The 27,967-nt window shown below is 45.3% G+C and overlaps 1 protein-coding gene across 1 annotated transcript in view; it reads left to right on the plus strand.

Moving 5' to 3' along the window:
• Positions 1-8,551: 8,551 nt before the first annotated feature.
• ZRANB1 (zinc finger RANBP2-type containing 1) overlaps positions 8,552-27,967 on the plus strand; it is a 41,110-nt gene continuing 21,694 nt past the window's right edge. The window contains exons 1-4 of the mRNA XM_080597221.1: positions 8,552-8,815; positions 9,158-9,252; positions 20,455-20,552; positions 21,308-22,158. Of these exons, the coding sequence (XP_080453347.1) occupies positions 21,345-22,158 (814 nt within the window). The 5' untranslated portion in view covers positions 8,552-8,815; positions 9,158-9,252; positions 20,455-20,552; positions 21,308-21,344. The remainder of the gene's footprint in view (positions 8,816-9,157; positions 9,253-20,454; positions 20,553-21,307; positions 22,159-27,967) is intronic.

Here is a 27,967-nt window from a genome sequence, read left to right on the forward strand (position 1 = left end):
GAGAAGATCTAACAGGACCATATGCTGAAGCACTCAACAGCTTTAAAAGGGAAGTCAAAGTCCAAGTGACTTTTCTCATGCTGTGATCAAATTTAAATAAAACGAAGCTATTTTGATTTTGAGCGATACACCAGTGAGACCTTATTTGGAATATTCCCTGCTGTGAGAGGAAGACAGCCAAGAAATGACGGCGGCGCAGCTTTGGAGATGTGTGCTCCGAGGGACGACCAGCCCCACTTGAGCTCCTCACCGAGCGCCTGAGAAGGACATGAAGGCTCCTGGAAGAACGAGCTATCCAGGCAAGAGGCATACCTGGAATAAGAGGGTGGCGAAGGCAGAGCCAGGAAGGCAAGGTAAGAGAAAGAGCGCCGAAATGAAATGCCAGAGCTTCCGATTCTTCCACAAAAAGGTAGGAAAGCGCTAATCCAAAATGATTTTTGATCCATTTGAGAAACAGTCTTGCTAATTTGATGCAAGTGATCAGCTCCATTCATCTGAGCAGCCTTTTTCCACTTCTGACACATGTAGCCTGGGTTCTATCTACATCAGTTATCTAATAAATATTACTAATATACTCAATTTGATGTGATGTTTCTATACTGATCAAATAGAGCTGATCAAATCTGAACTTTCTCACTGAGCCTTGGGTGTTTGCCCCGGCCCCTTGTCTTTAACAGCTGACTTGACAGAGGGGTGGATGGTGGCAAGTCTTGGGGAAACGGGACTACAGGAAAACCCTGGCGTTGCAAGAAGAGCAGTCCAACACCCAAGAAGGGAAGAGAAGCATGTGAGTGCCTCCAGTCAGGGGTTTCAGTGTTTGTAAAGGTTCGGTCTCCAGTGGAGGAACCACAGTCGCCAGTGACCTTAGTGAGATCTCCACCAATTTCCAACTATTTCAGCAGGAGCTCGACATTTTGCTTTTTTTTTTTTTTTTACGCTACTTTTATTGATTAACCTGAATTGCACTGGGCAATTTTAAGTCAGTGGCTTGCCCCCTCTGTTGCTGTTTTGTTTGGCCAGTAATGAGATGTACAGACAAATGATTATCCATGGATCTGGCCGGCTTCTGACATCAGTCGCTGAGACAGGAGTTCACCTCTCCGTTAAATGCACTTCTGAATTCTCTAATACTAAATCCTCCCTCTGACCTCTGTGGAAGATGTGACTTGCTGTAATATTTGAGCAATTTCAGATGTAGGCAACTCCAGTATATGCTTTAAATTAGAATTTTCCTTTTGTGTTAAAGCCCTGTAAGTTTAAAATTGTCTCTGAACATGGGCAGCTACAGAGCAAGTGCGGGTTGTCAAAGCTTAAACTTTTTGCAGGGATTAGGGGAGAGAAACCCATAGACAGTTGAGACGTAGTAGGAACACTGAAGCAACATATTGCTGAATCCCTAAATCTGTATTTCTCAGTGTACCAAGGACTACTTGGGAGACAACAAACATATTTTTTACACGCGAAGAAAAATGTTAGCTAACACTGTTTATAATGTTGCCTACCTGCTAGATATCCACGTAAGAGCTGTCAATGGGAGAGAGTACTGACAACAAGCTAATGAGCTCCCGCTGCTCGATAAATGTCTCAGCTTTCCTTCAGCGTTTCTTTGTGCAGTGGGAGACAGTGATCCTAGACAATGTTCTCCTGCAATTATTTTATTCTGTTTCTACCCATAATTTTGGCACAGAATACAAAAAAGGAAGGCACAGCAGCTCCTGCGATGACTGATACAAGTAAACAATAGTTGCTCAATGTATAATTACTAAATTCTTTTCTTTCAAAGTGGGGAGTAAAAGTAATCAGAGAACTGTCCTTCCAGGAAAGTAATCTGGTTTGAATATGATTTATTTTTCTCTTTCTCTGATTTATTTGTCTCTTGTTGTGTCTGTAAATAAGGCGTAGCAGCCACGAGGTATCCTGCTGAATGGCTTTCTGTGAGATTAGCAGTAGGAAAAAGATTGCAAGCTACTTTTTATCCAGCTGTTGAAGCTGCCTATTTGTGATGAGAAATGCCAGGAGAAGTTAAAGATTTTTGCAGAACACCTCTCTAAAATAAGGCGATGGTATTAAAGTAATCGGAATTTACGGCCCAGGCTTGGCCTGAATTAAAAATAAAAATCTATTCTCTTCCAAAACTCAGGGCTGCCCAGAAAATCATCCTGTCCGTATTTTAATTCCAGATGTGCATTCCTTATCTTCGCCGGTTGTCATCCTCACAAATCCTTCGCTGACAGCATTACTCTACCCCTGGTGGTACCGATATTCTCTCACGGTGGTGCTGAACCGGTCGCGTGGCACCACCCTGCCGCTCTGTCAGCTGCCCCCCCCGAAGCCTCTTACCTGTGTAGTTTCCTAGTGGATTTTTGAACATGTGCTTAATCCGACATTTGCTTATTAAAATAAGAAAAAAAAAAAAAAGAAAGAAAAGCTTCAATGAGTAGCTAAGGGAAAGGCTTTTGAATTGCAGAAGGAACATATTCAGACCCCGTAACAAGCCTGGCAGTGGATTACGTCAACCTGAAGATGGATTTTGCTCCCTCTGTCTCATCAAATAATCTGATTAGCTGGCAGTGATTATGCCTGGCATGATGTACGGCATTCTGTGAGCCGCGTCTGGTCTCTGTTGCCTGTTGCGTTCCTGCGTAGCCTTCTTTCACAATAAATCCCCTTTTCATTTTCACCAAACGCTAATGGCTGCTAACGCCGGCTCTGGCTGGGGACATATTAATGCTACTCGGCGATACTGCCTTGCGATACGGGGACGGCGGTGTGTTCACCTAGAGCAGGGAAATGCACGGGTTCTTGCATCTGAACTTCCCAGCCAAACCTAAGGCCACTGATTTTAGCACCTATGATGTCTGGAGAGGGGTGATGCCTGCCAGTCGGGCTCACAAAACCTAATACTCCGAGAAGGGAGCTGCCTAAACCAGGCATCACCGCCAGAGGTTGAACAACGGGGTATTTTTTATCTAGACCCAGTTAGCAGTGTCAGAGGAGTTAGCGTTACGCCTGCCCCACAGTCCTGTCAATGCTTTTCTTCTCCTGGCAGGAGCATTTTGTGGCGTTCTGGGCGTTTGGTAGTGGTTAAATGTATGTATCGTGGTTGGGGATAAGAGAGATGCTGGCCGTTGCACAAAGAAATCCAGCCTCTCTGGGCCTGACATTTCTAGGCGGCAACTAGTTTGTGGATTTTAATCCATTTTTTCTCATGGATTTTTGTCTGAAGTCTTCACAAATGTCTTGCATTCCCCTAAAGGGACTCCGGCTGCTGTTTCCTTTTATAGCTGCATTGTTACTTGTCATTGTCTTCCCCGATGACTTTCTTTAAGAGCACATTCAAAGAGCTCTCTTTTTTTTTTTTTTAATTGTCTTTTTCTTTTCTCTTTGTTTTTAATACTCTGCTCCGCATTTTCCTTAATTCTCTCCCTCTTTTTCTCCTCTTCCCTTTGTCCCCCTCCACTGCACCCTGGTGCCGTGCCCTCCCTGCTGATGCGGGCTCAGAGCAGCTGCAGCAGCCACGCCGTGCCCACCAGCTGGGCAGACACTCCAGGACCGTGCTGAGTGAACGCGGTTTTCCACCTTCTTTTCTGCGTGTTGCTTTCTGTTGGCCACGCAGCTTGGACTCCTTTACCTGCTGAATGTCTGCCCAAACTGAGGAAAGTTTCTAAGACTCCCTGACCAGGTGGCTCAAATCCTTCAGCAGGAAAGCTCTGGCACGACAGATTTACTCCATCACCCCCTTCCTCCACTCCGTGCAGAACCACAGGGAAATCAAGAAAAAATGGTGCATGCTGTAGCTGTCAGTGCAAGTGCTCCCCACTTCTAACCTCTTTTTCTTGCTGCTACTGAACCACGTCAGAGCGATTGAGGAGCTAACAACTCAGCACACACTTCTGTCATATTTCTGCAGAGTTGCCCGAGCTATGTATATATGTAAAGCCATAATCGTTTATTTTCTACCTTTCCGATATATTTAATAAGAACTCCCTCTCTCCTACCTGTTGGGCACATGCTGCCTGGGGAGGTGAGAGGTCCCTGCTGCTGGCCCCACAGACCCCCGTGGTGCTACCCCGTGGGTAGAACAAGCAAAGCCAGCTCCTACGGGATGCTCTCACAAGGGCACACCAGGGGTAGTGTGAGGGCACCAACTTTCCCATCACGCCTGGGAGCGTGTGGGAATGCCGGAGAAGGATCCTGCCTTCCTTCCCCTGGCCACAGGTCAGCTGCAAATACCCGCAGCTCATTTTCGGGTCTGAGAGTGGCAGCCTGTAACAGCACCCAACAGCTGTAGCGAGCAAGAACGGTCAGGACATCATGTCTTCTCTGATCTTTTCCTCCTGCGTGTAGGGGATGCGGTGATCTAGCAGCAGCTGAATATTTTTGTGTTTCAAACTGAAATGAGAAAAAGAGCCGCAAGTGTGAGATTTACTGGGTGTGAAGGCTGGGGCTGACTCAGAGAGAGGGTGGAAAAATGGTAACAAATCGGTCAACCACTTAAAATATCCTGCTTTCAGTAGCTTCAAAAACTGTGCTTCTTTTTGATTTTTCTGCATTTCTGTTCCTTACCCTTTAGCTAAGCGTTTCAGATCAGTTGCAAGTCTTCCTTGATCATAAAGAGCCTGAAAGCACTGAACAGGGCAACGGCAAGAGGAGGATTTGAGGAGCTGGTGTGAGTAGGGAGTTCTGCATACTCACAGTTCAGCGAGTGAGAAACAACCATCTGGTGAGCATGTGCATCCCTGCTCCCAGATACGCCGAGGATGAATTGCCTAATGGAGCCAGTGCTCTGCCTGAGAGCGAGGAGTTACCAGGGGAAAGAGAATTGCATAAGAGAGAGATCCGTACTTACCCATCACTAACTGGATGTAATCTTTATACTCAGACCGAGAAAATTCTGCTACAGCACAAAAAGAACCCATGCCAGCGGAAAATAATTCGGCATTTGTCTTTTTGGTTACCTGAAGCATATTTTTTCTTAACCAAATCCCCCAGCTATTGTATGCAACATCTAGAAAAATGCTACTGTGAAATGTTTCAGTGCTTCGTTTCTAATTATAGCTTTTGGTATCATTTGCTCGGTTATGAGCAGGGTGAATCAGAACAGAAACGTCAGGGAGAGCTGAGGGAAGGAACCTTGCTAACAGTGAGCATCAGGACAAAAGAAACAGGGTGTCTTGGAAGGCAGTGTGGTGCAGAGTGCTCGTGTTTAATAGGAGGTAAAGACGATTTGCAATCCTCGGTTATTCTGAAAAATCCTAAATCTATAAATTCTTTGCAGGAAAGGAAGGGAACTTCCAAGCCATCTGCCTAGCTGGCTGCCGGCAAGGCTCACACCTCAGAGGCACAAAGCGTTCCTGCTTCAGGGGGGCTGGCTGCTGCACCAGTGCTGCTGGTGCAGCTCCAGGCTGACGGGGACGAGGAACCAGGTGGGTTTCTTACCCGGGTTCGTTGATACTCCTGCACAGTTCTCTATTACTCGTGTATGCTGTTTGCATTTCATCAAACCCGTGCGGTCTGAAAAGAAAATCTGCTATCAATTCTCTTCTGAGTGGTTCCAGAGCCAAGAAGCAGCTCTTTCTTGTTCCGGAGGAGCTGGAAGGAGGGAAAGGAATTTGGAGAGCTGAGGAAGGTGGGGAGAAAGCAGCAGGCATCAGAGCAACATGGATTAAGGATATTTGAATAGTGGGGGGAAAAAAAGCAAACCCTGGTAGAAATACATATGTAAGTTATGTTTTTCCTTGTGAATGAAGGCATATAGCTTTGCTATGGGTTTATTCTGAGCTAGAGGGCAGCTCCATTTCTTATGCAGCCGGTTAATGAAGGCGCATAATCTCCAAGGTATGAGTGGATTCAACTCTGCAAAGCTCCCAAAATAACATATTAAAACAAACAAACAAACAAACAAACAAACAAACAAATACCTCCCAAAAGTTCCCAAAATTAAGCTGTCAAACCGATATGAATGTTCCAAACTCACTACTAGAGAGTTAAAATCTGTCCTTAAATTGGTGGAATAAGATTAAAATTTGGGGTGGAATATAGGAAATTTGTACTCACAATTTCTGCTACCCCTCACAAATATAGAATTGTCTTTCTGACATTTAAAAAAGAAAAAGGTGGTCAGATACCAAAAGTATTGAGCACCGAGTTATCAAGTCATGTAGATTTTGATTTTTCTCAAAATTAGAAGTCTGGAAGGTATAATTGGATAAAACATGCATGTAAATATCAATGTTCTAAACCATTGAGAGGTCATTCCTATTGTATTTTATTGTTCAAGTCTAGAACAAATGGTGAATTCCTGCAAAGTAAACCTGCTGGAACATGCCAGCAATTTTTTGGGATACAGCCAGAGACCTGGTCTTAGGAATAATACTGCCGACATTAAAAATGTCCTGTGATTTGGAGATACCGCTACGATCCACTTTTGAAATTCACAATTCCGATAACTTTTTCAAATTCAATCCTACCACGTGTGTTTGCTTTCCTATACTACACAGCTACCTATTTCATGACTTGGAGTGTCTCAGCTCTGCAGAATAACTACGCAGATACAAAAATCATTTGAATTCTCTCGAATTCTTGGATATCTTTCAGTTGACCATAATTTTTTCTTACCCACGCAACAGAAGTTTTTGAAGTGATATAAGCCTAGGTTTATGGGAGGTCTTTTCTGTGCTGAAAAAATATATTACATGCTCCTAACGTGCTGCAATGCACTGTGTTTTGTTTAAAGTTTCTTTTCATGATCATCCAATGCTTTCCCGACAGGCTAATGAAATATTCTGGAAGAATTTGAACTGACACATTCTCCAAAACTATTTATTCTTTCTATTTTCTTATCTGTTTACAGTCTGATCTATAACCATAATTTCTGCAAATTTCCCATTGTTGTCCTTCCGTAGCAGCTTTGACAATTTACCCCACTATTTGTTTTTGCCTTAGATGACTGCTTTTCCATCGTCTTGCCTAGATGCCAAGAGCAAGGGATACATTTTCTGAATTATTTTTAAGCACAGAGATGGCATGATTTCTTAAGTACTTCTTTTACATGACTTATCCGAGCTCATCTGGATCTTCTATGTGGGTGTGTGAAAGAAAATAAGTTGTCCCAATCCTTTCTGTCGCTAAATATATGTAATTGTTGGTATGTTTCCCAAAATGCAGACCAGGGCCCAACTTGTTCAGTGGAGACAGAAAGAGATTTTAGTAAATAATAAATCTGGGAGAGATGAATCATGTTATCCCCACCCCACACCCCCCGACAGTTTTGTGATGCGTATAGGGAACTGATTTAATTGTAAATGGAGACAAATTTCTATTTCTGTCTCCATAAATAATTACATTTTACTCATCCTGACTCCAGCTGTAGATGTTTGTCTGCTGGACATTTTCTCTAGCATGAGGCATCACCGGTCTCCTTGAATACACTGTGTGCTTTTCCTTTACACTGTTTTTTTTTTTTTTCTTTTTCCTTTACTTTTGTTGAACAAAAAGGAATGGATCTGGCTGGTCAGAAGGGATGAGTTTCCCATTGCAACCCTGAGCCTGAGGGATTAGCAATTAGCTAGGTAACGGGGTCCTTTCCATTGCCTTGGCTGGGAATAGGACATTGCATGCAACCGTGGAAATAGAAGTGGTAAATGTACGTGGAAGACTGAAATATACAGTAGGAACTGTGGTGGAAAAGCAGTTAGGTATCAAGTGATGCAAGACCCATGAGGGAAGAGCTGAGATGTGGGCAAGTAAGGTGTTTTTTTTTCTGTCAGACAGATTACAGTAGCAACTTGAGGAAGACTCAGACTTCCAAGTGGTGAGCAGAAAGGGAGAGTACGATGCATGGGCAGCCTGAGGCCCAACTCCAAGGGCTGACAAAGCAGCCGTGGGTCATGGCTTTCTTCCTTTCTTCCAATACCTTTCTTCCACAGAAGAGAGGAGTTGCACTGGCCAAGGTTAACATTACGACCACCAGCTCCTTGCACCCGCTGTGTGGCCATTGACGCCATTTTGTGGCAGTTGGTTTCCTAAAAAGTCAACCGAAGAAACGCTTTCTGCCCAAAACATTTTGCTGTGGAAGAAGGGAAGGAGAAGGAACGGCCTCAAGTTGTGCCAGGGGAGGTTCAGGTTGGAAACGAGGAGACATTTCTCCTCAGAAAGAGCAGTCAGGCGTTGGGACGGGTTGCCCAGGGAGGTGGTGGCGTCACCGTCCCTGGGGGTGTTCAAGGAGGGGTTGGACGTGGTGCTTGGGGACATGGCTCAGTGGTGACATTGGTGGTAGGGGGTGGTTGGACCAGGTGATCTTGGGGGGCTTTTTTAACAACGGGGACGTTGCGGCCACGTCCGACGGCATCCCCCCCCAGCTTCACCTCAGGGCCGCGGGCGCCATGAGGGAGATGCGGGGGGGCGGGGGCGGGGCTCGGGGGCTCGGCATCCCCGCACCCCGCCCCGGAGGCGGCCCCAGCGGCGGGGATGACATCACCCGCTCTCCCCAAAGAGCCGCGCGCTGATTGGCGAAGGGGCCAGGCCGCGCGCTGGGCCAATAGACGCGGGGCAGGCGGGCAGGCCGGGCTGACGTGCGGGCCGCAGGGGGGTTTATTTTGCTCCGGGCCGCCGCCATTAGAGGAGGCCGGCGGGGGCTGCCCCCCCCCTCCCCCCTTTTACAACTTCCCCCCCCTCCGTCACCGAGTGGCACCGCCCGCGGCCGCGGCCGCCCGCCGCGCTGGGAGAAACCATGGCGTGAGCGGGGGGGGGGACGCCGCGCCAGCGGGCCGGGGGGGAGCGGCGCGGGCGGCGGGGCCAGGCGAGGCGACGTGAGGTGAGGGGCGGTGAGGGGAGGGGAGGTGAGGGGGCTGCTGCCGGGCCGGCCTCGCTGAGCCCCCCCCGGGGCTCGGGAAGGGGGCCCCGGGGCCGTGCAGCGGCAGGCCGGGGCTGCTTCCTTCCCCCGGGGAGGCTTTCTGCTGTTTTATTTTATTTTATTGCTGTTTTTTGGGGGATTTTTGGGGGGTGGGGGGCGGCGGCAGCCCTGTGGCGGCGGCAGCCCCGGCGGTGGGGTCGGCAGCACCGCGACCTGCGCGAATTACCTCAGAATAGATTTTTTTTTTTATTTATTTTTTTTTTTTTTCCGTGAGCCCAAGCTGTTTTTCCCTTCTTTTTAAAGAAAGTTCAGTTAGCGAGAGGAGGGAGCCCGGGTGACCCGCGCCGCACGACCCCGCCGTCACGATCGCAGCCTGCGGCAGGACCCAGCCCGCTGAGGTGAGCCCCGGAGGGGGGGGAGCCGGGGGGGGGGCACCCGGTGCTTCCAGGCGTCTCAATGGGGAAAAGTTCCCGTGGAATGCCCGGGGACGGCCCCCGGGAGCAGACGGGGCTGTGTCGGGCTCTGTGCGCCGCTCGGGCAGCCGCTGGGTGCCTGCTGGTTGTGCTGGTGAGGCTGTGTGGGAGCATAACGCCTCGGCGTGCGGCGCGGACAGGTGAAGGGTCCGCTCTGCGCTGCCTCGGTCTCCTGTCCAGCCAGCGCTCGCTGTCTTTAAAGCGCGTGTTGTTACGAGCGGAACGCCGTAACGGGAGTTCAGGAGGGGTCTGTCTCACTTGATTCTGCTCTTCGTTCTGCTCATCTAGTGTTTTTTGTCCTTGGTGACTGCGGAATAGATTCGCCAAGCCAATTTTTGTTTCCCAAAGTGGTTAGCTAGGGAGGGGAGAACATGTAAGCAGCAGGAAGCGTTCAGGCAGTCTCTTACTCGCCGCCCTCCTAAGCCCAACCTGAACTGATGTCTTAGCATGCATCCCTATGTAAAGATCACCTCTGACTTAAGTCTGTCAGAGCTTTGAAACTTACCAATGCTTCTGGATGCATTGCGCTCTGTAGGATTTGGGAACCTCTAACTCTGTGGTGTATTTGTCTTGAAGAAAAAAGAAGTTGTTACCTTTATTTTTTTTTTTACGCTGCTTAAATAAAGACAGGCGGATGGAGGTGACTGATGAGGCCGTAATCTGTTATTGTAGAGTTGTATCCATTAACATTTTCTCAGAAGTATAATTAAAAATATTAATTTAATTGGAATGCTGAGTGGCATAGAAGCGTCAATGGGATTCATCGTAGAGGCATGACTTAAATTGGAGACTAGTTAAAATTGGCCAAGGCATTTCCAGTTTTATTTAGACTCGTGTGTGGCCATGTTAATATTATGTAATTCAATGTGTAAATTCCTTGGGGGTGGGAAATACCATCTATCTTTGGTGTTCTTTGCAAGATAGATCCACAAATAAGTCAGAAATGGAAGTGGAAAATACTTTGCTGATTGTATGGGAAGCTATTTTTAATATATTTGGTCAAATAATCAAATGTACGTTCAGACACCCCGGTGTACTGGTTCCTTCACGTGGTAGTGACGTGGGCGCTAAGGTTTCTCTTTGCGGTATCAGGGATGAGATAATGTGGAACTTCAGATCAGCGCATCCTTCATCACGACGTACCGTCTCTTGTGAAGATTGGGTTATTTTGAGCTGGTCAACACTTATGTCAACAAGTAATCCTCATTTTGACCATAAGAATTATAATTCCAGCCTCCTGTTACTAAAATGGAACTAAACTTTAGTTTGGCAGCTGGAAATGGCTGGCTGGACCATAACAGAGTTCTTAATTTATTTTTTTTTAAAGTAGTACTACAGATGAAGAGGGGAATGAGGAAAAGTTGGAAAGAGATTTAGTTTTTTTTAAACACAGCTCATGAAGAGCTTACTACTTCCATTGTCAAATGGCATAGCCTGGTAAAATCAGTCAAGTAACAGGCAATTATAACTCTGCGATGTCAGTTGAATGGAATTTGCTATACCTTAAAAAGAAAATGTCTGAGATCTTAATCAGAAGATAGAAGTTGTTTGTATTTCAGGTATTTTCCTGGTGCTTATGCTTTTTCATAGCACTCCTTGTGTAGCTGGCACTGCTTTAAATTGCAGAGAATTGGATTGATTTTTGTGACTGTGAGACGTATCAACTTGGGGGATTTTTATTTGTTTTTGGATCATCAGTTGCTGAAGCACAGGCTCTCGTACATATGTGGTTGGTTCTTCTGGAACTTTGTTGAAACACAAGGCTAATAATAGGACTCATCCCTTTGGTGTCTAACAGCAAATACTTTAGAGCAACGATTAGTGTGTAATAATTTGAATTATTTCCTTTTTCCTTCTTCTGTGGCACAGGCAGGTTTTCAGAAGCTCTGTAGTCAAACTGCAGTTGTATCTACCTGCCACTTCTCGAAAAAGAACTTTTTTTTCCTGTGCTGCTGTCCCATTTATGCAAAAAAACTTCTTTCGGTGAAGAGCAGAGGGGAAGAGGCCTGGATGGAGTGGAGTAGGGGATGAGTGAAGTTTGGAGAAGCCTCTTCAAGAGGGGGGTTGACCTTGGCTCAAGAAGGTGGAAGCAATTGTAGGTTTTATTTATTTATTTTTAATCAAAGAACATGGGAAGTGTAATACACTGGGAAGAACGGGGGAGTTCCTGGTGTGTGCAGAGCATCTTGTCTACAGAACAGACAAGTTTCTAGTTCTTTGCTTCTTCTACTGCACAGCAGGCATAAATAAGTTGGCGTTGTTTCCTTTGGTTATTTGAGTGTATCCTGACGTATCTGTCCTGCTTCTTCTTAGAACAAGGATAACAAAAGCTGGTACTTTTAAGACAAATGCTGGAGAAGGCACAGAATTTACATCCGTCTTCAAGTCTTAGCTCAGAATTGAGCCAAAAACCCTTAGAAGAAATGAAGGCTGGGTACAGACTGGATACCAGGTGTGAAACCCCCGTGCAGGGGGCTGCAGGGCTGGGCCTGTGCCTGCCGTTAGTGTGAAGAGCGCTTCTTCCTGAAACCGGCACTTGTGAGCGAAGAGGCTGGAACTCCCCCTGCAACGCTACGAGCCAGTGTGCAGTGACATTTATGTGGGTTGTGCTTGCCGTCGTTTTGTCAGCGAATACTAAGGTTTAGAAATCCTGTCTTTTGGTTCTTTGACTCGATTTAGCATCTATTCTTGAGTCACTTTCAGTGAAACAGAAAGGTCTGAGTTACTGGGGAGCTTAGAGATTTTGAGAAGCCTTTAAGTTTTGTTGGTGCTTTGCCAGCTTCTTTTCAAGATCTGGAACGTGAAAATTGTCACAGCCATGGTTTACATGACTCTGGAAAGAAAAATAAACTTGAGTGCTCTGTTTTGTTTTCACTAGCTTAGAACTACTACCATGTAGTAGTCATTTAATGGCTTTGTGAAGTCACACCTACTTTTTTAGGTCCATTCATTTGAAAACCGTGATGCTTTTGGCCATGGTCAGTTGGGCATCTAGGGAGAAAAATGACTCACAGGTCTGATAAGTGCAGATAATTCTGAAAAAAAAATAAAATAAAATAAACTGGTGAAGGTGACTGTGGGTTTACGAGAGAATCTCTTGTGGTTAGAAGGACCGTAAGCGCGTTAGTGGTGACTTTTACTTCTTCCAGACTGCTGGGCTTGAAAGTGTTTTTCATCTCCATTCTCCCTGTTATCCAAGGAGGGGTGAGCATCTGCGCAGGGAGCTGTGGCATCCCTTCCCTGCTGCTGCCTGGGCGCTCCCCTGGAGCAGCTTCCACCTGCAGGTCTGTGTCTTGCGTGGTGCCATGAGCTGGGGAGTATCGAGGAGCTCATTGTTGTGCCAGGCCTCCAGTTTTTATTTCAGACTGGTGGGGGAATCAAGGTTGGTTTTATAGGTGTCTCAGCAATGTCTGGCTGTCCTTTAGGTCTCTGCTGTCAGATGGGCCTGGGGGCTTTGGTTTTGGCTGCAGAGGCTTCCCCTTACCCTGTGCTCATCAAGAAGCGAACTTGTATCATGCTGAAGCACTGGGAAGGCCCGCTGGGCTGTTTACCTATTTTTGACCTCTGCAGCTTGGCAGGGATAAAAATAATTGTCACCTCGTGGGCTGTGAAGGATTTACTTCAGGAAGGTTGCTCAGTATTATCTCCGGCAGTGAGTTACTCCCACCCTTGCCCCCCACTCCCCGAAAGCAGGGGGCTTACTGCTTTGGGGCTGTGGCTCTGAAATTGTGCAGCAGCTGAGTATCTTGCTTGATTCGTTGGGTATGTGTTGTGAGCAAAATAAGGATTGCTAATGTTTATTTAAAAAGAAAAAAAGCAGATACTACTTGTACAGAAGGTCAAATGTTGTTATTGAAGTCCTTATGCGTGCTGTGATGTTAGAGCTCTTTTTGGTGTGTTTCTCTGACACCTTGCTGTCCAGCCAATATCTGAAGAAGAGCCGGATAGAACAGCGAGCATGGCTTGTATGTTTTTTTTTGTGCTAGAACTTGAAGTCATAAAAACTAGCCCAGTTGCAAATGTGTGTACCAAAGACAGTCCCGAACTGTATGTGAAAGTGGCTTGCCATTAATTAGGAGGAAACTACACAATGGCTGATGTTGAGAGTGCGTTTCCTTCTTTCATTTGGAGGCAGATGGTTTTTCTCCGCCAAATGGTGAATGTCTGCATCTAGCCGTGATCTAATTTATGGTCAACCACGATTAGGGAGGTCCAGAGGATAATTACTAGAACTGAATGTCAGATGCACAAATTTTAATAGAATATTCCTCGGTTGCTGGCCAGGTTTAAGTGTCTTTAAGTTTTGATGTCTGACTCGCAGCGTGTTTTTGTTCAGAGCGTGACATCTGGTTTTCCTCATCTTGTGCAGGGGTGGCTGAGATCTAAACAAAAAAATGAGCCTCATGTTTTAGGCATATAGTCTAAACACAGATAAACCATCTCTTGTATTTGACCCTGCTTTTTAGAAAGAAGCCTCTCGTTCAGCTTGTGTACTTTGTCTGATGCAAGCGTTGTAAAGCAACAGTTTTAAAGACTGCATTTTTATTACGGATATCTGTTGTATTTGTACGTCTTGAGTCCATATTCAGCTGCTGCTGCCTGTTTGTGGTGATCAGATGCTTTAAATGTTGATGGCTGTATTTATGTGAGTTTTCTGTTGGAGCTCATTATTTTGAGTCTGCTTGCTTGGTTTTGATTAGTGTTACGGGGGAGATGCCATGTGTTATGTAACTGTTGAGCTGCTTACTCGTGTTTTACCAAATGGTATTGGTTTCTAAGTAAGAGTTGTATTTAGTCCCTCCTAGCGTGTGGCAACATCTCATTTAAACGGTTGTTAACTGAGATTTTTAAAAAAAAGAAACCAGAAATGCACACGTGTAACCCCCCAAACCACCACCACCAAAACCAACCAAAGAAAAATGTAACTCTCTCCTGAAATGTGAGAGCGCTGAGTTGTGAGCCGCTGCTATTGTCTCTTAGAGCTTGTTGTCAGCACCGAGTGCTTTCTTACTATCTAGTCACAAATTTAATAGAGGGATACGTACTTTGACCCTCTGGAGTTCAGTAACAAATGCAATGGGAGCATTTACTTTGCAAACCCTACAGCAGGGCTAACTGCAGAGCGCAAAGTGCTTTGGGGGTAAACTTAAATAAAAAGGCAAGAGGAGTGAGCGCATAGCGTTGTCACACGTCTGCTAGGGCTGGAACGGCGTTTCTGTGCCTGCGGAAGAGTCTGTGTATAGTTGGGCTTACATTTGAACCTAAAGTTCACTATCCACTTCTGTGTCTCTTAAGATGGGTAACTTCCCAGCTGTTCTCCTTCTTACTGCATTTGCAGAAGGAGGCATCATCACACGTTAAATTCTCTTGGTTACAGGGAGTCAGGCTTTAAGGCTTATTTGAAATGGCAAGAGTTGGATGGGAAGTGTGAATAGAATGTTGAAAAGATGGAGCAAAGTTGGAATGATTTTTCTGAATATGGTAAATATCTAATAAAGTCGACTTGAGATGTTCTGCAATGAGATGTGAATCCATAACCGAACACTGCTTTCATGTTGATGTAGCTGTAAGCGAAGCCTGTCAGCATTTGCTTGGTGAACAGACTTAAATGTTTTTAGAAGTCACAGCTTCTCAGAATGTCTTTTGGTCAAGAGAGCTGCGTTTCTGTAGTGTTTGTTTGCGTAAGGTCATGTCGTCTGGATTTCAACTGCGTGCTTACAGGAGTAGATGAAAGGGGGTGAGGTTGAGGTCATAGCTCAGGTCTGCAGGTTAGAATATTTGTTGACAGCCTAGCCTATAAAAACCTGAAGAAAAATGAGTTCTAACATACTAAATTGTAAATAGTTATTCACTTATAACCCAAGCATTTTTTTCCCACCACTGATGTACGTTGTATTTGGCATCACTTACATGGCAAGGATTTGGTGGTGTTTAACAGAAGTGAGGTTTGTGCCCATTTTGACTCGCTGATGCCTCTGAAGACGGCAGCGTTCCTCCTCCTCCGGGAGCGACCGAATAGCTCCAGCACTGGGGGAGCCAGGGCTGTCCCTGTGTGCTCCCAAAGCAGTGCCCTCGTGGGGACGAGGGTGGGAGCAGTCTGTAATTTGCCTCGTGCTTCACGTCCGCGGTCGGCTTTGTGCTGGGGAGAGCCCAGGCCCTGCTGCCTGTTCCGTGGATGGCCAGCGCGTGTTCTCAGCAAGGTACCTAGCCGGTCTGCCAAAAAACCCACCTCAGGGCAGAAAGCTTTCACTGCTCTCTTCCCAACATGATGCAAGACTTCTTTTTTGTCCTTTGAGCTGATCTGTTTGGGACAACGTCCTTTCTTTTTTAAAGAGCTGCCCTAACAACCAGAACAAACTGTGCTTACTTGTTGAAGTCCTTGTTCAGAGCGTATCCAGCCTGATACAGAAAATGCTTCTGCATTTGTGACTTTGCAGTAATTCTTTTGTTCTTTGGTATAATATATAGTCATTGCCTTGATTGCTGAGCTTCCAGGTTCAATACCGATCTCATTTGGTTATCCCATTGACAAGGTCATTTAAAAAAAAATATCTAATTTGCAGGGACTACAATGGCACCTATTGTTTGTTCCGTTAAACTATAGAAGCTTAGTTAGGTTCAAAGGTTTTTTCTTTCTAATATAATGATCTGTTGAGCTTCAAGCTGAATGCTTGGGAAAACCGTCGTGCAAGAATAGCAAATAGTTGAAGGTGGTAGGGGAAAAAAAGGGCAGAAGTGTAAGTAGTGAGGTAAGAAAAGGAAGCGTCAATAAAATTCCACCTTAAAAATCAGCCAAGGCAAATTGCATGTGAACAATGGTTGTTGGTACTTTGAAATAACAATAAATTTCAAATTGGTTGTGTTCTTTCTGAAGTGTATGGACAGTGTGGTATTTCACAAGGCTTCTTGGACCCAGATAACAAAAGTCAACCTTTAAATAGAAAGCTAGGTGGAATGTCTTGTATGCAAGAAATAGTCAAGAAGCTTTTTAGTGATTTTTAGAAGTTTGAAAAAGAAACAAATTTCCTTCTTGATTGAAGCTTATTATGTACAGCTGTGTTTAATCCTCTAGACCTTCCCACTGGCTGCATTGTAAAAAAAAAAAAAATTGGCAACTTTTTTTGTTTGAAGAGGCCCTTGGTACAGGTTACTGTGGGCTTTGAGAAGATTCCCCTGCTGGAGCGCACAACGGAGCGGCAGTGTTTGTAAATGTCCTTCTGTAAGCAGCCCAGTCAGAACCATTGGGTCTTTTCCTCTTGTGAGCAGCTGGCTCAAAGTCATCGCGTTACCCCTAGGTGTGCTCTGCGGTTGTACACGACAAAGCCAGCCGCAGCTGTCGGAGTTCAGACTAAGACATTTTGTCATAACCATGTGTGATGATGGCCCAGATACTTGGCTTTAGCGTGTTTTCCCTCGACAGCTTTAACTGGAGATCTTATCTGTGTATAAATCAACTTCAGCTTTCTAGGAACTACGGCAATTTTTTTACAGGTAACTGAAAAAGAACTTGAGGCAGTGACGTAAAAGGGGGAGCATTTCCGTAAATGTGTCAGACTATGCGGAGTTAATCATAGGCAATTCCTCTGAAGGCTGTTTGTCCATCCTGTTAGCACGTATTTATGTATAAACTTCACAGCAGCATTATCCAGCTGTTAGTCAACAGCTACAGCTGTCAGAGTGAGGCTCTTTCTCAGCAGACCTGCATTTAAATGCCACGTTTCAGAGCACACGAAGAATACTGTCAGCGAAAGTGCCCTTTGATCTCTTGCTTAGACTTGCAGCCCTGCTTCTCCCCACTCCTTTTTGTGGTTGGATGTGTGGAAGGTGTTACATCTGCACTCGTACGCTGTTAATAGATTCTGCGTTTGATTAGAGGAGTGGTGTGTGTGTGTGTGTGAGTGTGGTTTTCCAAACAAGTTGCTTCACAGAGTTCTGAAACCAAAATAAATGCAGGTTTCCTTTTAGGAGCATAGCGGCAGCTCTGTTGGGCTGGGGTGCCCTCGGATGTCTCGCTGAAGGCGTGAGGTGCTATCTCCTTTTACCTGTAAGTACAGAGTGAAGCTAGCTGTCTTTGGAAGTCCTCACTCAGGAGCAAAATGAGCTCAGGTGGGAGCACTGATCTGTTGGTACAATTACACAGGGCATCTGCCAGCAGCGGTGAGCTCTGAGCACCCCAGCGAGGAGCCTGCGGTGCAGGCAGGGCTCACGGGGCGGGCCAGCTGGTTGGCAGGGGCTCTGTCGTCCTGTGGCATGGAGTCCTGCCTTGGTCCCTCTTTGAGCCAGAGGAGAATTAACTTCTGGATGCCATGAATAGTTGACTTATGTCATGGAGAATATAGGTCCGTCCTGCCTTAATCTGTTTTTTAAGCCTTGACATTTTTTTCCAGTTCCTGCATGCCAGTTTGTGTTTTCCCATACACCTAAAAACAAGAGCATTCTTGAAACAAAGCAAAATTTTCTGATTATTTTTTTAAAGTGACCTTTTCTGACTGGCCTTATTTAATGAAAAGGTAGTCTGTCACTGCTGTGATTTTTTTTTTTGTCATTTGATTTAATAATAGTTTAATATTGTCCTCTTTAACGTACTGAGTTACTCTGGTAGTCTGTCCAGAGTGTATTTAGCACGCTTTCCATGTACCGATCAATTGGTACTTGCTCGGAGTTCTGCGGGTTTTAATTTCTTGCCTGCTCATGCTTTTTGGACATTGAGGCACGCACCTGTGCCTCTTGGTCACTGCTGCGCTCCTTCTCTGCCAGAGGAGGTGCTGCATGATTCAACTTCTCTGTGCAGAATCCAAAACAACAAGCTTGCTTGAAGACAGAGTGGTGAAGAAGTAATTCTGAGAAAATGTGCCAGCGTTTGAACCGCGCAGTGCCTGCCGGCGGTCAGTAACAGCGGTAAATCCGATGGCTCTGGTGGTCTTGGCATGGGTGTGCCACCGGGGGTCATGCCTAGATGGAAACCCAAAAAAACTGCTCTGTGGAAGTGCTGCGTTTTTCTTTTAACTGCTGTAGTGGGTATTGGCAGAGCTGTCAGAGAAATTGCATTGCTCCGCTGAATGTTTTTGTCTTCCTACTTCATAATAACCGGAGGCCTTGTGTTTGGAGGTTGTGAGCTCATATCTCAGAAGTTTTGGCTTCTGTAACCCAGTGTATTGTGTTATTTAGTTTCATAAGCAACATCTCCGTATTTATTTAGAGCATTTTTGTGGCCAGCCCCTTGAGTATCAGTCTTTTTCTAGCCTTGATGTCAGCAAGATGCACGGTGTTTTGTCTTCTGTCCCAAATGCGGGTTGGGATTTGTTTGCAAGGGGAGCTGCTGGGTTTAAGGCTGTACAAGCTAGGGCTCGTGATGTTCCAGTCACAGCTTCATCATGTACTGTACACCAGTCTGACTTGAGATGGAAAGAAAAAACAACATACCAGCTTCAGGTTGTGTAGAAAGTGTTCCCAAACTTGCATTGGGTCTTGAACTACTTGAGCAGCAGCTTTCTGGCCTTCACAGCCCAGGCGAAACAGCTCTTTGCACGTGGGGTGGTGGCAGGTGCACCGGCAGCATGCTGCTTCATACTCGTTTCTGAAAACCGTCTTCAACTGTCTTTAGAACTATAAAACGTACTGTCTCAGAGCTTTATTGCTTATGCAGAGAATAAACTTATTTACAAAACGTTCAAGTCATTAAAAAGTGTGTTTCACGAGTGGTGGTGGTGGGGAAACCCTTGACCAAACGGAAAAGGTAAATCTGTCATTAAGTATGCTCATGTTTTGGAACTGCTTTGGCAAAGCCTTAGTTTCTTTTCTGGAATAGAGAAACATGCTTTTTTTTCCTACAAGTTTCTGAAAAGTCTTTAAAGAAAATGCCTTCAGTAGCATTGACTTCATGTTCTTGTTACGTGACTTTTACCCCTGTACAGATATGGGGACCCCGGTATGATCTTGTTCTTCCTTTTTTCTACTTTTCTCCTCTTAGAGTGGGCATGAACTTTTCTGAGCAAGTCACGGAGGGGAAGCAGTAGGCAGCCGACCTGCCTTCGCAGCACATTCCGTAGCCTAACACAGTTTTATGACGTGTAGGTGGGAGGGGAGTGCTCTGCAGGCTGCTCAAACAAGTAATGGTAGAACCCAAGCTTTCTGGAAAAAGCTTTGTGGGTTCCTGGCTGCTCATCTGCCTTCCCGTGCCATAAATACGGATTGCTGTGGAAAGGCTCGGCCTGTCCTCTCTTCTCTCCTGGCCATGCGATAGCCCCTCGATCGTGCAGCCACCTGATCTGGTGCATACATCAGGGTCGAGCTGCTGGAAAAAACTGCTGCCTGCTGGGATCCACGGAAGGGAGACTGCGAGAATAATAGTTAGGGGGAAAGAGCACAGACGTGCCTCTCTGTGACAGCCTGAGGCTGACAAATCAGGGTGGCCGTTTAACTGTGCCTCGGTGGGTCAGGGTGGTGGCGAAGGCATTGCAGTGAAGAATGGACTCGCTGGTAAAGCATCTCCTAATAGGAGAAAAGGTATAAACTGGGGCTTAGTCTGTCCAGATTTGGATTTGATCCTGTTGCATAACTGAAGGTTTTGTGGTACTGGATTCTGGGCGTTTTTCTTAACCAAGAGAGTTTCAGTGTGGTGAACGTGAGAGCTGTCAGTCAATTGATATGACAAACTTGTTTTTTGAATAGTTCTGTGTGCGTCAAAATAGCATATAAAGGATGGCTGTATGTCAGGTAGCAATGCTGTAGTAAGAGGGGAGAGACCATACGATCTGCTTTTTTCTACTTACCCTTTATCTGCCTGTCTTAGTCTTTACCCCCATTTGACCTCTATACCAACTGATGGTGACTGAGGCTTTTTTCCTCCCCATCCTCAGTTTTGTTTTCCACTGAGAGTGTTCAGGGATGTTTTGGGGTGACTTTGATGTTGTTTGCATTTAGCTCTTTAGCAGATCAACTGATTGCTCGTGTTCTTCTCAAACATTGATTTATTTTAGCCAGTCTGTATGTTAGTATTAGCAGGCCATGGCTGAGTTTAAACACGTAAATTGTGATCAGAATAGGTGTGGCATTTAATAATTAACTTTCTGGTTACTCAGGTCCAGTAGGAAACCCATAATGAGTCTGTTTTCATTTTGTTTACAGGAATAGTTACCTGCTTAGTGTCATCCTTCATATTTGGCAATCTGAGGAAAAGGTCTGAGCCAGCATGAAGACGGACTCTCCTCTTCAGTAGAGAAAAAGTGAGTTGAGATTGAAATCTGGACTGTAGAATGGGAGCACTGCGTTGGCTTGTGAGCACACATAGCTTGAGCTTGCTCGTGGGCGTTACTTTAACCTCATAACACATCTGCTGTGAGTGGTGTCGAATCAAGGCCTAGTCTTGGTTAAGCACGTGTTTTTAAAAAAAAGTCAAGTGTGTGCCTTTTACGTCAACTCCTACAGCTTGCTAATCCAAAAGAACTGCTTACTGGTATAACTGCCTACCCAATACAGCTCTTCCTTCCAGCCCTGTGATGACTGGCTGTACGGATTTTAGACTTTGTGTCCTCTTTCCAGTACTGCTGTATTCATATTGAGTTTTACTTCAAGAATTTAATATTTGTGACCTGTTTCTGTAACCTCACTGGTCTCTGTTTCACTATTCTCCATGCTTAATATCTGTTTTCTGAATGTCTTTGGAAACCTCTGTCCAAACGTAAGAAATTCCTGAAATGCAGGACTGCATTTTCTTTCCCACAGTAGGAAATCCTGAATTCAGCATCTAAGTGGCTCAAGCATTAGTCATTTAGCTCAAGTCTTGTCCTTCTCACAGCATCCCACACCCACACAGTGTCCTAATACTATCAAGGAGATAAAGATTGTCCACTCGCCCAGCTTAACTTTCGTACTTTTCGGTGCAGTGCGCATCAAGTGGGTTACAATTCATTTATGAGACTTTTTTTGAAAACAGAGCTTGTATGCAATTACGTACTAACGATGTATTCTGATTATTTAGCTTTCTGCCTGACGCAGTTCATTTCAAGAAGTGCACGATGACAGAGCGTGGAATTAAATGGGCTTGTGAGTATTGTACATACGAAAATTGGCCATCTGCAATCAAATGTACCATGTGTCGTGCTCAGAGGCCTAGTGGAACAATTATCACGGAAGATCCATTTAAAAGTGGTTCAAGTGATATTGGTCGAGACTGGGATCCTACAAGCACCGAAGGAGGGAGTAGTCCTTTGATATGTCCAGATTCTAGTGCAAGACCAAGGGTTAAATCATCTTACAGTATGGAAAGTGCAAATAAATGGTCGTGCCACATGTGCACGTACTTGAACTGGCCAAGAGCGATAAGATGTACTCAGTGCTTGTCTCAGCGTAGGACCAGGAGTCCCACGGAGTCCCCGCAGTCTTCAGGGTCTGGTTCAAGACCAGTTCCTTTTTCTGTTGACCCGTGTGAGGAATATAATGACAGAAATAAACTGAACACAAGGGCTCAGCACTGGACTTGTTCCGTTTGTACATACGAAAACTGGGCGAAGGCCAGGAAATGCGTTGTGTGTGATCATCCCAGACCTAACAACATCGAAGCAATAGAACTGGCAGACACAGACGAGGCTTCTTCAATCATAAATGAGCAAGACAGAGCTCGGTGGAGGGGGAGCTGTAGTAGTGGGAATAGCCAAAGAAGATCTCCGCCTACAACCAAACGCGAATCCGACGTGAAAATGGACTTCCAAAGAATTGAATTGGCTGGAGCTGTTGGCAGCAAGGAAGAACTTGAAGTTGACTTCAAAAAACTAAAGCAAATAAAAAATAGAATGAAAAAGACTGACTGGCTGTTTCTAAATGCTTGCGTGGGTAAGTTGTTCGTTGCTACCTTATGCTGTTAGTGTAGCGGTTGGGTGTTTGGGGAGAGTGAGGATTTGAGAGTAAACTTGACATTTGGTTTTGAAACAGTTTTTTTTTAATCCTTGTGTTTTAATTTTTAAGAGTAAACCTGAACTAACACCTGCTAATCGGGGGTGCAGAGTTCATCCATAAACTGAACAGGGTTAGACATGTTTCGTGGCTATGCGTGGGTGGTTTTGTCCTCTTGTTGGAATAAATATCCTCGTAACAAAATCCTGTTATTCTGCTGTGTAGTCCAAAAGTAGAGAGAGCTATAAAACCGATCTAGAGAACACTGTGGTACATATAGTATTGTATTTAAAAGGAAAAAAAGCCTTTGCTGGATATTCAAAATTACTCCTCTCTTTGCTATAGCGAGATAAGCTAGTAGAAGCAGCAGCTGCAGCTTGGGAGTATTTGTAAACAGTGTAGAGCTCACAACAGTACAAGATGCTCTGTCAGATGTTAAAAATAACACCAAAATATGTAGCTCCAAGAAACTGCATGTGTAATACTGACCTTGACAGTAATAATGTTGTGTTAATACAGATACTGTGGTGTAAATGTTTACAGGCTTTCTGAAAGTATTTTTGTAGGCAACTGCTTCAAAAAATTCAGATGCGATTTTGTTTTATGTTTTAGTGCTTTCCTAAGGAAATTCTGGGTCGTTCTCCCAGGGCTGTTAAAGATCAGAGACATGTGAGAGCAGGGTTTTCTCCAGTTATTGACCTTGTGAGTTAACTTTTGTGCTGTAACTTCCCGGAAGCAGCTACCTTTTGCCCTAGCATACACGCAGATTAAACACTTGAAATACACCACTATTTTTAGTGTAAAACACTTCATTTTAAACTGTAGCATTGCTAGGATGTCTCGTGCTGTTCCTCAGGGTTTCATGAAGTCATTTGATGGCATTTTGGTTTTTTGGTTGCATAAGTAGCTTTAGAGGCATTTCATTTGGGAGAATAGCTAGATTTCCTGGTACCTTAAGCTGCTTACATGCTAGCAGACATGCAGAGCCTTTTTCTTCTGAAATGAAGCAACTGAAATTCTGTATGACACTAAGTTACTAAATAGCTGAGATCAGTTGTTGGAGGTCATTCCTGTGGCTCCCAAGCATCTCTCTTGAATTCTAATGGCAATTGTATTACATGTTAGGGCTTTTTTCCTCTGCTTTTTCAGCAGTGATTTTTTTGATATTCCAGTGTTACTGAAAATATCCTGCCTTTTCAGACTTAATCAATGTGGACATGGTAGTAATCTTCTATTTAAGAATGTGAACTTATTTATATTTAAAGTTGCTCGTGCTTACAAGTTTGCACGTGAAATTTAAAACTGTACAAATTCTGTAAGGCACTATGAGTTGGTTCTCCTCAAATGAACAAAGTTTGAAGGTATCTCAGAGGTGTCCTGATAACTTAATGAGAAAGCTGTGGTTCAAAGGGAGTTGTGTGTGCTGAATCTCACTACTGTTCTGCTAAGAGTTCATGGATTCCTTCCTGTAACTTACACTTACTACACTGTAAGTTATATAAGAAAAAAAGACAACTAAAGCTGTTAATAATGAATCCTTAATTTCAGTATTTCACTTTGCATGTCACAGATGTCATGTTTTTCTAAATGGTGCTGGCAGCAGGAATTACCTTAGGAAGACCACTTAAAGCTTCACAGCATCTTCTGTGCCGAGCTCTCTGGATGCTTTGCAGAGCACATCTGCGTGGGAGGGGTGTAGCAGTTCAGTAATTCGAAGAGCAGCAAGCCTCGTTTGTGCTAGTTGTCTCGTTGTCTTAGCGTGACATGCTGCTTAAAGCAACTTGAATCTTGATTGAACAATTTGGCCTGAAGCACATGTTCTTGCCATCAAAATCAACTGAGTTATTGTGGCTTAATAAGTTATTGTTTGCTAGCCAGCTGGAGAGCTCGTGTGAATCTTTAGCTGAGCTGAATGCTTGTCAGTTTTTAGACAAACACAGCTACAAGATGATAAAAAAAGTTAATACTAAATGTCAGGTAAGCCTGTGGAAGTGGGTAGTGGAAGAGCTGGTACGTAGTCTCTCAGCGTAGCTCAGGTGATGAGCAGTGGCTTGTTTGGGTTCAGTACCTTCAGATGACACCCATCACTTGTGCAGGGTCTACTTACTCCAAGTCTTTCTAATGTGGCAGAGATTAATCTTTATTTGTGACTTCAGGGAAAGCTACACTTGGTCCATCCAAAAGTTTTGAACTGATCAGAGCAGCAAGAGTAGGAGCAATCCTTGGCAAGACAAGGCTACTACCATCAAGGCCTCTGTTTCGTTCACCTGTAGGCTGTACAGACCGGGAGGAGTGCTCCTCCTGTGTTTCAGCACAAGCAGTTTCCTTGGTGCAGGATGTTCCTTCCTAACCAGGCTTAGCAGCGTCACCTCTTTCATACTCTGCAAGTAAATGTAGCTGAATGTGTTGGTTTTGTTCCTGACTTGTTTTTATGCAGCAGTTGTTACATCCTTCAAATGATCCCTTTTCAAAAGGGTGAGGTTTTAGAGCTAGGATTCAGTGTGTTTTAGTTACCGAAATCAAAGCACCTAGCAAGTGGGGCTGTTGAGTGACGTGACACCACTCTTTCATTTGTGTTGGCCTAATATGAGGCTAATGCAAAGACCAAGGTGACTCCATTCTTGGAGAGAAGAATTTAAAAAAAAAAAAAGCTAATATATTATTTAAAATTACCCTCCAGTGTGTAAGCAGAGCAGTGCTGCCGTGGGGCCAGGTAGAGCTGGGTTAAGTGCCTGGTTAAAGGTGGCTCTGGGATAGAGTAGTACAAACGGAGGAGGATGGTCACAACCCCAGTACCTGTAGAGTTTGGGGTGTGGTGCTTCAGGACTGGCCTCACAGTGGCACTGGCAGAGTGTGGTTGCTGCAGGGCACTTGTGGGGGTTCTCGGGGTGTGTGTTTAACTCCTGAGCTTGAACTGCAGCTCGCAGGTTAAGGGTAAGCTATATTTCTTCTCCTTTTCCTTTCTCTTCTGGTCCTGCATATTAACAGCTGCAGGAGTGTGCTTTTCTTCTCAAGCTCAGGTCAGTAAGGTAGCTTCCATCGTGGGCCAGACTTTCTGCTGCAGATGGTGTCTCCAAAACCGACTAGGCATGCATTCCTCCTCTCTGTCTGAGAGAAACAACTAGGAGTATGTTTCCTAAACAAACCCCAAATATTTGGAGCAATCCGTAATGAATCTTGTTTTGCGGTGCGTCCTTAAAAGGACTGCTTGCTCATTTCTGATATTCCGACATATGCCTGCTTAGTTTTTCCTTTGTCAACTACTTTCTTATTTTTTTCCTCTGTCGCTTTCTCTTGTTTTCTGAAGCAGTGCCAGGTGTCTTACCCAAGCAAACACCAGCCTAGTGGGGAAGGAGAGCAGCCCTGCGTAGATGTAGGGGGTGTTCACTGGGCAGCAGCCTGGTGCAGCTGGAGGGGAGGGAGCCTGCCTTCCTTCTGCAGGGCGTGGGGCTCCTCACCGGCAGCCGGAGCACCCCAGAGGGACCGATGTCCCAGGTTCCAGCTGGCACGGCCACCCAGGTGGTACTCCGAGCTGCTTCTTGCTGTCCTCCTTCCGTTTGCGTGCGGTACGCCTGGAAAGCAGTCCTGCTGATGAAAGCAAAGCTTGCTAGGTTTGACTAAGGGCTGTTTTAGTGGGGGGTGGTTCTTTGGTTGCTGGTTAACAAACCCAGAGCAGTTTCCTCGTCACCCAAACCCTGCTGTGGGCTGTCAGAGCTGTAATGAGGGAGTGGGAAGTGTATGGGTGGAAACGAGCACAGGAGGTGGGGAGAGGCCGGGCGTCGCGCCTTCCTAGTGTCACTTCAGGCTCTCCTGACGTGTCTGGGGGAAGCGAGGCGTGAGTCAGTCACCGACAGGTGATAACCTGCACTGCTGGCCGTGGCTAAATACAGCAAACAGGGCCTGTTGAATGACCGAGGGAGAAGGCCCTGTGTGAGCTGTACGACCTGCCCTCCTTCCTTCCCCTGCTACCTCGTGACGCTGGGAAGCGTGATTCGGCAAACTCCTCGTCCGTGCCAGGTGGCAGTGATGTAATGTGGAGCTCTTGCCTGGATGAGGAACATCCTGGTGTGTTTTGTTCTGTATCGTACAACTGTGTTTGTGCTCGTGTGTGTTTGTGTGCACGTTCCTGCTGTTGCTGTGTATCTTCCAGGCCATGGAAGACTGCGTTCCTTACTCCTTGGTAGAAAACCTGGACTCCTGAAGTAAATTTTTATTTCGGACTCCTGACTCCTTTTCTAAAGTCTTGGTGATGTTTTATGCTAAAAACAACTGAGTAATGACCAAGAATAGTTATTTGCCTTGGGAACAGCAATAATTAACTTTTAAAAATCATTCATATTTCTCTATCCTGCCTCTGTATAGGGTACAACTGTGGAAGCAAGTGATCGGCCATCAGTGCAGCTGGGGGTTGGAAACATCTGACAGATAGGAGAGGGCACAGGGAGCTCCTCCAGCAGTTCATGTGTGTTCTGCTCTGCCTCCTACTAACGTGTTGGGAGCATGCTGTGTGCACTCTGTGGGTGTAAGGGCTGTTCGCACGGAAAGAAGAACGCTATGCACTGGATGACCTCCAGTTTGAGGTACAGGCCTTCTTGGAAGCTGCTCATTCTTAAGTTGCTGCAAGTTGCAGAGCTTGAGAAACTGAGGAATGCAACATGCAGAGGGGATTCTGTCTCAAGCTATCGTTACCTAGAGGGTGATCTGCTGATGATCGTGTACCAGCACTAGGGAGGGTCTCAGGAGACCTCCCAGAGATGAAGCGTTTCCTTCTCCAGTCCAGCTCACATTGTTTACCATAGCATTGTCACCTCCTCGATTCAACGAAATCTCTCATTTTTGGGTTGTTCTTTAGCTACTTTATCTGAACCCAAAGGCTTGCTCACACTTTTCCATTAACTTAGCAAAAAACGTTCTATTTGTGTAAGTAGGTGTGCTGGGGATATTCATTGTCTTCAGCTTGGTTTGTTTCATTTCAGCTTGATCCTGTTCAACCTCTTCAAAGATTGAGAGTGCCTGTGCTGTCGTGCATGCAAGCCTGCATGTCTGCCTCTGGATGAAGGGGGTGTTTTTACAGCTTTTGGGGGTCAGGAGCCTGCTGCAGTCGGTTGCTGTCTGACCCACAGTGTCTTGCTGCTCTGTGGTAGCTCTCCTGTGTCTGCAGCAGGTCAGCGGAGGTATTGTTGAGGAACCTGTAAGGAAATCAACAGCAGGTGTGGTCAAAGTGAGGGTTAATATTCTCTGTCCTTGCTTGCCTTTAGTCTCTCCCTGTGTATTTAAACCTGGGAGCTGTCGGAGGAGCTGGTGGCCCCTTGTCCTGACCCCACGTTCCAGTTCTGCCCGGTTCTTTCCCCCTCAGCCTCCCAGCTGCCCTGTGCAAAAATGGCAGAGCTGCATCGCAGTCAGTTTGAAAGAACTGGAGTAGTGCATTTGCAGGCCGTGCCAGCCTGCGTGCTCCAGAGGGAGTGAAGTAAATAAAGGCTGCTGTACGGTGTTTTCTTTGGGAACTTTACACCTGGTGGTTTAGAAATCATAGAGACTGTGCAATTAAGGCAAATAGGATTTAGCTTTGTAGATAGCTTGTAAGCTGTTGTATATTTCCAAGTTTGCTTAGCTGCACTAAACCTTGTAAATATTTACATGTTCTAAAGAATAAATTTAATAGTATTGTAGCTGAAGTAGTTCTAGTTCTTGCAACTAGCCTAATTATGGGGTTATTAAATGTGAGCAAAGATAACATCTGGTATCTGAT

The sequence above is a fragment of the Anser brachyrhynchus genome (assembly GCF_964034855.1).
Source record: "Anser brachyrhynchus genome assembly, chromosome: 6".
Lineage (NCBI taxonomy): Eukaryota > Metazoa > Chordata > Aves > Anseriformes > Anatidae > Anser > Anser brachyrhynchus.